Source organism: Pyrus communis, chromosome 11 (assembly GCF_041283825.1).
Source record: "Pyrus communis isolate YQ-2024b chromosome 11, ASM4128382v1, whole genome shotgun sequence".
In the NCBI taxonomy this organism is placed as follows: domain Eukaryota; kingdom Viridiplantae; phylum Streptophyta; class Magnoliopsida; order Rosales; family Rosaceae; genus Pyrus; species Pyrus communis.
Window position 1 is genome coordinate 15,087,515 of NC_142575.1, and position 10,897 is coordinate 15,098,411.

General features: G+C 39.4%; 1 protein-coding gene across 1 annotated transcript; it reads right to left on the reverse strand.

The window, feature by feature from the left end:
• Positions 1-7,234: 7,234 nt before the first annotated feature.
• On the reverse strand, positions 7,235-8,553 carry LOC148692944 (uncharacterized). The gene is made up of 2 exons (XM_088680273.1): positions 8,464-8,553; positions 7,235-7,813 (listed from the first exon to the last, which is right to left on the reverse strand). Exons 1-2 carry the CDS (start codon positions 8,551-8,553, stop codon positions 7,235-7,237), a joined length of 669 nt encoding a protein of 222 aa, XP_088536399.1.
• Between the last annotated feature and the right edge of the window lie 2,344 nt (positions 8,554-10,897).

Sequence of the window (10,897 nt, forward strand, 5' to 3'; positions counted from 1 at the left end):
ATGAAATTAGTTGTAAAACAAGTATGAGTAAAACCATGCTCAATAACAGTGCAATTATCGCCCGAAGGCAAATCCATAAATCTCATCAATATTGTACTCTCTAGGGGTATCATAGTCTCCCGAAGGTAGTACCTGTCCATTACCAAAGGTGAAGCTGTATGACACTGGCTACGCCAGTGAAGATACATAGTAGGCCTCATCACTTGAAGGTGAAGCTGTACGACTCCGAGTTACACCGGAGAAGGAAATATATACATGACAGACCGACACTAGCCGTGGCTAATAAAGCTGTCCGGCACTGCTTTCGGCAGTGAAGCTAGGGGTATAACATAAATATCTCACTACTCCTCAACTGTGTCCTATGGCCATAGACTTCTGATACCCGTGTTGTGTGGATGTGTCATATGATAACCCACTAGATAAGCGCCGAAAACATATCTCAAAAACTCATATCAAATCCAGAGCTCACAAGCTCAAAACCTCATTTCATAAATCCTTGATAAATCGTATCCGTAAATCAACTTAAATCACAACCGTAAATCCATGGAATTTCATAAGTGAAAACCCAACATTTCATAACCTTTAGTAATATGTAAATTCGATAAATCATAAATATCTCATAAACCGTAAATATAGAAATCAGGAAAATATAATATAAAACATATTCAAATCATGAAGTGTGAAATGCATGCCAGGCTAATATTTTATAAAAATGTGTAAATTTAGAAAGGGTCCACTCACAAGTATTCCATTGCCCAGGGAATCGCTCGAAATAGCGAGGATGGTGTCACTTCCCGCTGATGCACCTAATCACATATAGGGACCATTTAGTAAAACTCTACTAAAATGCCAGAATTTGGAAAAGCAGAAGGCGAATTTGGAATCAGGACATCGAAACTAGCCTAGGAGGAGTCCCAGCCAAAATCCAAAAAAGTCAACCCAAAAGTCAACGTTTTTTACTCAAAAGCGAATTTTCGTAAATTCACACATTAAAATTTTAAAAATCATAATAATTGGGGATGGGTCGTTACAGATAAAGTGAAGGACAATCTCAAGAAAGTAGGAGACGGTGGAAGAGAAAGGAACCAAAATAAAATGTTTAAGGGAATTTTCTGGATGGATGAAATGTGTAATGTGTTGTCTTGTTTTATTAAGTGCTAGTTTGGTATTGATATGCTTTTAAGAAAAACTGATTCTGCTATGCTGTGAGAATAAACCGCTGTAAAATATGACAGATTCCGCTTTTGCTTTTCTATACTTTTCTATTGTCATTAACAACAATTTTTCTAAAAAGCACATTTTTTTTATATTACCAAACACATTTGATATTTCAGATTTTTTAATAAGCTATTTTTTTTAAAAGCACCACAATCTAAAACCAGCTCTAATAGTGGCGGAGCTAGAAATTCATGTTGAAATGGGCGTTTAAGCTAATGAAGGAAATTAGAAAACAATTTAGTAAAATCATGACAAATTTTAATCAAACAAGAGTGATGGAGCTTTAAAATTTGTATGAAAAAAAATAATATTGAGAGAAGTCATAGTAAGTAGAACATGTGTTGATATCTTACGCAACATTAATAATAGCGTTATAACTAGCTCAAACTATTATTATGAGATTTTTCTTTTAATATTATTGAATTGCCCTCTCGAATATATATACCTTGTTTTATATAAACTAACAAAAAAAAAATTGGTTTAAAAGACATCAAAATGTTCGGAGAATGGTAGTTATATATGGTAAACTTTATTTTAGATGGGGGTTTAAAAAACCAAATGGTAGTTTTCCATCAGCAATTGTTAACCCCAGGATGTGACGACTCGTCCTGAATTAATATATATTTTATCCTTGAATGTGTGGAAATGATGATTATGCCCTTAAGGCTTAGTGACGTGGATGTACATATATAGTGTTAAAGTATGCATCATCACGAGCATGTTGACGCAAGTTGGGGCCGAATTGGATTCGTAACGGAAAAGTTATGAGTAAACAAATTAAATTGTATGCATCATCACGAGCATGTTGACGCGAGTTAAGGCCGAATTGGATTCGTAACGGGAAAGTTATGAGTAAACGAATTAGTAAATGGGTGGAATGATATTCTTTGGATGACTTCTTAGTCACCAATCAATTGAATTCCTACAACTTGGAGCCCAATCAGATTTTTGGGTTAGTTTTACTTGTTTTGGACCCTAAAACTCTCTCTCTTTCTTTCTCTCACGGTAACCCAATTAGGGCCTAAGAATTTTTTTTCCTTTGGCCAACCCGTGACTACACACACATACATACACACGTGCAAACCCTTCTCCCTCCTTTCATCTCGATCTTTCCTTCTCATCCGTACAACCAAGTTCTACAACTTTCAAACACCATCAAAACCTTACGGATCGATCTTGAGGGTTTCCTATTCATACTCCTTTCGAGTTCTAGAGTCTCATGATACCACTTACTAAGCGAGTTGACCCCGAAAACCTCAGATTTCAGAAACTCCGATGAGGAGTTAAAATGACTCTGACGTGATCGTGGGTGATTTAATTGGTTTTAAGGCTTAAGAAGGTGTTTCCCTAGTTTCCCTAGAACTTTAGAGTCATTTTGAAGTGTTTTAGATGGTGGGACATACAGGTTCACTGAGTTGCAGACTTTGTAGGAATTTCGAGGGACTTTCTAACCATTTTCCGTCAGTTTTAGGACCTCTAAGAGGTAAGGATTTGTTCTCCTTGTTGAGAGCTTTAAATCCATATAAAATTCACAGAATTCGGTTGAGCTTTGAAAAAGATATTGAAGTTTGAAGTTTTTCCAGTTTTCGGCGACACAGCAGCAATTGACGTCGGAATCCGACGAACCAACGGCGAAGGAAGGGGAATATTCCGTCAACTTTGATAGAATGTACTAACGGCGTCGGTAAATATAACGAAATATTCTATTATTTAGTGCAATATTCCCTAACGACGTTAAAGATTCCGTCAGTGTGCTAAGCAAGTGCATGTGCGTGGCCGACGCGTGTGGCCGTGCCTTGGCCAACGCGTGATGGCGCGTGGAGTGTCGAAAAATTATTATAAAAATATGAGGATACTCGTGGTGTTGAGTAAGCCACGATGGTATATTCAAACACCCCAATTAAGCAATGTATGAGAAGTTATTACATGGTTTTAGTTATGTGCTTAAAATTAACGTTAAAATAGTTCTTTCACATATAGGTGAGACGTTTCCGGAGGACGAGTACAGCCAGGCAAGACTCGGGGGTTACGACCCAGCTACATACCTGTGAAAGGGCTTTTGCTTATATATATATATATATGTGTGTGTGTGTGTGTGTGTGTTTCCCAAAAACTGTTTTAAATGGAATTTTATTTAAAATGCCATGTCATGTTTGCTTTACATTTTCGCATATGCATTAGTATAGCTTTACATAATATTGCATGATGTTGTGGAGGCCCAACTAAGTTCAGGTGAGTATATATTGACGATATGGTTGCATGGTAGTTGATTATGAGTTTATGCACGTAAAGCCCATTATCCTGCATCCCGGTGTTAGTGCTCCGCCCGTGGCCAGGGCTTAGCCTTGCCCGCACCGCATGCTCAGCTTGGATCTAAGTCAGGTGCCAGCCTGTCGTACATACCACATTAGGTGGTTTTGACTCGTAGGTGACCTATGATTCGTCGCACAGCCTTCACATGATCATAGCACTTAAGCGTACTTATTTACACTCAGCCTGTCATACAGACCACATTAGGTGGTTCTGACTCGTGTGCAGGTTTAGTGCCGTATAGGTCACATTAGGTGACTCCGACTGGATTAATGAGTAATAGGTTCAGCCGTACAGGTCACATTAGGTGACTCCGGCTGGCATATCATTTTTGCATTGATTTATATCACCTAGCTTACATATTTACTGCTGAGATAGTGACATGGCATATACCTAGTTTTCGTTACTCTCGAGCTTGATTTCTATAAATAAATATGTATTACTGTTTTCTGGGAAATTATACGGGTTTTACGGTGAGGGGTTATTACTTTTGGAAAGAGAAATGGTTTTTAAAAGCTTTGTTTTTGCCCAATCATGCTTTCAGTTTTGCGCCCCTCCAGGTTCTAGTTAAACATTCAAGTTGGTGGCTCACGAGGACTCTACGGCGGTTCTGACAGACTCTAAATAATGTAGGGTTTTCTTTCATATCCTGTATAATTAGTATTTAGCTTGCTAGACTACACTTAGGTTATCTATGCTCTGATAATGGGTATTCGTGCTTTAAACATCTTCACTCGCACTTATATACTTACCTAGTGTAAATTAGCTAGTTTGGTTTTTATTTACCCACATATTCGTATCACTATCACTTCTACACTGCGCACATGGCTACGTCACACTCACATGACAGCCAGCATGCCTCGATTTAGGTTGGCATGTGTCACAGGGCTTGATGATACCTCCAAAATCTGATCTACAAAATACACCACATACTCATTATTACAAAAATCAGTAGACAATTATTATACGTTTAAATTCCATGATGGGCCTTGGACTACCCTAGTCTCTATGTGGCTCCACCAGTGAGCCCTAAGCCAATATCCCCAATAGTGTTTGAGCACTCTATAAATACTTAATGGAAGGCATCAACTCCAATTAGTACATGAATGGGATGGAATCTAACTCTAAGCAGTCATAATTGATAATTCTATTTATTTCAAGTAATGCTAAGGAGATCAAATTTATTGACAAAATTTTGTAAACTAATGGCATGGAAGTTAATGATTGGATTATTAATTAACCGTTGATAAACATGCTCATTTCTTATTGGTGACACATTATTTAGTTTACAAATTTTGTTTACAAATTTAGTCTCCCTAACATCACTCATTTATTTCACTTCTCTCACACCACATGGAGATAAACTCTCTTGAAGTCACTACATTGCCATCCAAGAACGACATAAATAATTGTCATATATTCAATTTGTATATTAAATAGTTGTCATCTAATGTCACTGATTGCAAGAGATAATTTCTTCTGCATAAACTTATTAGGTACCACACAAAACAACTAGTTCAACATAATAGTGGTGCCTCTGAACGACTTCTTTAAAGCTTAACCTAGCAAGTGCGCGCTAGCACTTAAACCCCATCAATCACTTTTCTAATAGATTTTAATGCGTTGATTATAAAGTTCTTCTCTAATTTTAACCGAAAGCGAATCACGACGACTACGATCTTCAACTATTGGAAGCAATAAGATTAATAATCACAAAGTATACAGAAAGGAGAAAGCATTGATAAAAGGTATGGGGTGTGTGCAACATATTTTCACATTAAATATCATACTAATGACCACTAAGACAACAATTAATACAGCCTAACCCCTAATCCAATTGTTAATTGGGTATGTATAGGTCAAACAATAAGGACTACTTTTTAAGTGGCAATGGTCAAATAGCTAATTAATGATCTAACGCAATGACTTTATATGCCTTACACAAAAAATAATTTGATACGATGGCGTACAAGATCTTTTTTTTTTTTTTTTTTTTTTTTGAGAATAAGTACATTATTCATTGAACATCAACTTGAAAATACGTACAAAATGAGGATCGTGTGTTTAATGGGCCTCGATAAAGCCTTGTTGGGGCTTTCAACCCGGTTGAAGGGAAAAGAGCATCCTACACAAAGGGCCTATCCTCAGATGACAATAAGGAAATTACATACTTTCTTCAATCAATGCATCCCTAATCAAATCTAGAGGATCTTCAAACCATAACACTGACTTACTAGTACCCACTTCCATTCGAGCTAATCGATTTGCCACAGAATTACCAGTTCTTAGCACATGGTTCAACAACCACTAAGGAAACAACTGGAGATAGTGACGAAGATCGTTTATTAAAGGGCCTAGCAGAGAACAGTCTTCATCTTGTTCCCTCATAGCAGCCAAAGCCAAACATGAGTTGCCCTCAACAATCACACCCAACCCACTAAGATAGAATGCCTAAGCCAACACCAACGCCTGTCGAGCTGGCACCAGTTCTGCATGGAGGGCCAAACTGATTCCTTTACTAGGACATGTTGTTGCTGCAACAAACCTTCCCTTATGATCACATAGAACCACACCAACTCCATCTCTCGAGTGTTGGTTTCTCCAAGCTCCATCAAAGTTGCACTTAACCCAACCAATATCCAACCTCCGCCAACTTTGGCACGGACTATTATCCTTCTTTGATTTCGACTTGTGCTGCTCTGATCACCACATCCTGTGGCGACATCCCGACCGTAATCCATATGTTCTCGGTCCTATTCTTCCGCAACATCCAAGACATCATCAAGCAAGCCTCAAACACTGATGCCGGAGAATGAAGGGCAATGAGAGTTAACCACTGCATGAATTGATGACCACTTCAATCCTCAATCCTAAATCTCATGCCCCCAAACCAAATAGCCTTTGCGAAGCTACAAGTCCCCAAAACATGATTTGTTGGCACCCCACCAAATCCACACACCCCACATCGGTCCTCCACATTCACCATTCGCTGAACAAGATTAGATCTTGTAGGTAGAGCCTCCATACATGCCCTCTAGACGCAAATCTTAACCTTCCCTAGTACACAAGTATTCCACAACGTCCTCCACAACTTACCTCACCCATCATCTGAGATCGAAGCTAAGCACCTCGCATCAACACCTACAACCGCTATTAAGGTTCTAGCATCATGATATGCATTTCTTACAGAGAACTTTCCATGCCTTTCATAATGCCAAACTCTGCGATCTAGTATTGTTCATAAGCTTAACGGCATGCAAAGAATTTGCTTCACTGAAGAACAATTCATGAAGCAACCCCATATTCCATTGCCTTTCTTCTGCAATCATGATTTTATCAACTGTGTCCTCCACCCCTCCCCCCAAATTCGCTGGTTTTGGGCTCAACACTAAAAAAAAAAAGAATCCATGGGCAGCCAATTATGTTGCCAAATTTTAATACTCTTTTCATCACCTACTTGTTATCGAGACCCTTTATTAATCATGGGCCTCGCAGCAACGATCCTCTTCCAAATGTACGATGCATTAACATTAGTCCGAGCGCTAAGAAACTTCGTAGTTGGGAAATACCGAGCTTTGAAGACACTACATGCGAAAGAGTTCGGTTGATGAATGAACCCCCATGCTTGCTTTGCCAGTAACGTGAGATTAAATGTGTAAAAGTCCCTAAAACCCAAACCACCCTCAAGCCTAGGTATACACAACTGTTACCAGTTCAACCAATGGACTTTCCGCTTTCCAGGATCATCACTCCACCGAAACTTTACCACCATCACATTGAGTTCTTCACAAAAAGACTTGGGCAGAAGTAAACAGTTCATAGAATACATTGGTAGCGCCTGAGCCATCATCTTCACTAACATTTCTCTACCTGTGGAACTCAACAGGCCATCCCTCCAACTCTGCAATTTTTTGCACAACCTATCCTTGACATACCAAAAAGTGTCGTTCTTCAACCTTCTATTTGTACCGGTAACCCCAAAATATCTATCATGGAACTCCACCCTCTTCACTCCCAAACAATCAGCCAAAAGTTGCTTGTCAAAACTAGATAAGTTATTACTAAATGAGACACAACTCTTATCAAAGTTCACTGCTTGCCTCGATGCAGATTCATACACCTGCAATATATTCTTGATACTCTGACATTCTTGCAAAGTAGCCCTAGCAAATAGAAAGCTATCATTTGCAAAAAAATAAGTGATGGATACTCGGAGCCTGTCGGCACACTTTAATACCCTGAAGAACACCTTCTGCTTTCGCTTTCTTAAGAAGAGCCGATAAACCTTTAGCACACATGACAAACAAATAGGGGGAAAGGGGATCCCCTTGACGAACGCCTTGTCTCGGATGCACATACCCAATCGGCTCATTATTTAGTTTGAAAGCAAAAGTCAGTGTGGAGACACACAACATTATCGTATGGATCCAACTCTAAGAGAAACCCATGCGATTCATAATGGCTTCCAGGAACTTCCATTCCAGTCTATCATACGCCTTACCGATATCCAATTTCAAAGCCATAAGTCCATTCAACCCTAAAAACCGTTTGTGCATATAATGGGCAACCTTCGCTGCCACTAAATAATTATATGAAATCAGCGTTCCCAGGATAAAAGCACTTTGTGTGGTTGAAATTATCTTGGGAATAATGACTTTTAATCTATTAGCAAACACTTTTGCCATAATCTTATACAAGGCATTACACAAACTTATAGGCGCAACTATGTCATTTTGGTGGCCTCCTTGACTTTAGGAATCAAGGTAACATATATATAATTAATCTTACGTAAAATATGCCTTGAAGCAACCATCTCACGTATGTCTTTACAAATGTCAAGCCCACTATCTCCCAATGCTTTTGATAGAAACCATGAGACATACCATCAGATCCAGGGTTCTTAGTATGATGCATTTAAAACACTGCTATTTTTACCTCCTTATCTGTGATCGTCCGCCCAAGCTCAATGTTCATTTCCTTTGTGACCGTAGGTGTAACATTATCTAAAATATCATCAAAAGCCATAGCCCCATTTGACGTAAATAAATTGGTAAAATACGAAACAACCACCTTTTCCATACCTCCCTAGTCCTCATGCCATATACCGTCATCATCAATGAGCCCATGCAACCAATTACATTTCTATCTTTTATTGGCTTTTTGATGAAAATATTTGGTGTTACGGTCACCAAGTCAAATTCAGCTTTCTTTTGCTCTTTGACGCCAAAAGGTCTCTTCCTACTCCAATAGAAAATTCAATCCTTCACTAAGAGCCTTATTCTGTTCAATTGACTCCTCGATAAAAGGTTGCCCCAACAAGCTAGTGAGCTTGTCTTCCACCTCCCTAATCTCTTGTGGCCCCATTCTGACTTTACTGCGAGCCCAATTAGATAACACCATTCTTGTAGCCTTAATTTTCTCTGTAACCTGATAAATTGGTGAACCATCCATATTGACCTCCCATCCATTCCATACCACCTCAGGGCAATCATCAACCTTGTTCCAAGCTTCCTCATAACGAAATTGCTTTATACCTCGATGCGGCTTGCTTCCCTCCTAAGTCAATAAGATCGGAACGTAGTCCGAGGATGTTTTGTTCAAATGCTGTAACCTAAAATGAGGAAAATGATCAATCCACCCCTGAGTAGCCAAAGCACAGTCCAACCGCACTTTGATGCCTCCCACTTTCGTTGTGAACCAAGTGTACTTATTCCCAGAGTAACCTAGGTCATTAAAACAACACTTCTCCACAATATCAAGGAACCCCTCCATTTGTCGAGTACTTCTGGGATTTCCCCCTTCCTACTCATTTACTTGTAGAGTTTCGTTAAAGTCATCAATACATATCCAGGGATGATCCATGTGCACCCACAACGTATCAAGTAACTGCCATGACTTTGCATAGTCACTAATGGCTGGATAACCATAAAACCTGGTCAATCTCCAATACTGAACATCTCCAGGGACACCTACGTCAAAATCAACATGATTCTAATAGTAGGATCTAAGACTCAATTTTAGTTTTTCCTTCCAAAACACACATAACCTTATGGAGCTACCTCTACTATCTACTGTGAAGCTCATGTCAAAATTCAATTTAATCCGTAATCTTTCCATGTGTCGAGCCTGACTCTTTGTCTTAGATAGAAAAACTACCATGGGATCTTTACTGATAATAAGACGTTGAAGCGCATGAACTGCATAGAGGTTCCCAAACCCCCGGCAGTTCCAACTCAAGCAACTTATTGCAACCCACGGGGTTGAGTTTCATCAACCTCCACTAATACAATTGAAACCTCCATGTTGTTATTAATTCTTCTACGTCATCCCAATGGTACCTGGAAATTATTTCTTCCTGTACAGGACATTTACCCAGGTCCGGTAAAGCCAACTCGTTACCCTTATGCGAACTGGACAAAGAGCATCCCAGTAATACTTTACCATTCCTTTTGCCTCTTCTCGATTTCTTCATTTTCTTCTGCTGTAGTTGCTCAATAATGGGCATAACATTAAAAAGGTCTAAACCCATTTCGAAATACCCACCTACATGGAACCTAATGACATTTACCATTTGATTGCACTCCACAGGAAAATCCACATTGTTATGCTAAGATGGGCCTAGTTGGGAGACACATATAGGCTCACATAAGGCTCTCTCATTAACCACGTCAACATCTGGCAACTCATTGGACACTTGTAGGGTCTTGTTAGAGAAAACATCTTCATATACCGTTGGCACCACATTCAAATCAAACCCAAATAACCTCATCCCGCCCGAATTAGCGAATTGATCTCCTTGATTATACACCTCACCATCTGTAACCCTAGAATCCTCATGAAACAAAACAATTGCTAGGGAATCAATTAGCATATTCACCAGCTCCAGAACTTCATTCAAATCTGGTAAAACACTGTCACCATTACTCCTCTTGACTAGTCAGCCCAACCCCGATTACCACCTTCCATATCCACAACTCCGTTTACCACCCTACCCTCCGTCATGGTCTCCGGAGGTCACCTCACACTAGACTCAAACTCCTCGTCCTCCTCCATAACCATCAGAGCTTTCATGGACCACCCCGGAAAGGGACTCAGACCAAATCGAATACCATGTGGTCGACGATAATTTGCATCCAAAACATCGTGCTGGAACCACCTCCCTGTAGGGCTTAGAGAAATCATCCTCAATCTTCCCCTTATACTTCTCACACTAATCCTCCATATGCCCCACTAATCCACACAAGAAGCATGTAACTGGGAGCTTTTCATATCAAAGATCAACACTAACTCTGGATCCTTCAATAACAAGCAATAAACTTCGACGTAAAGGTTTAGAAATATCAATCACAACTCGAATACGCAGAATGCG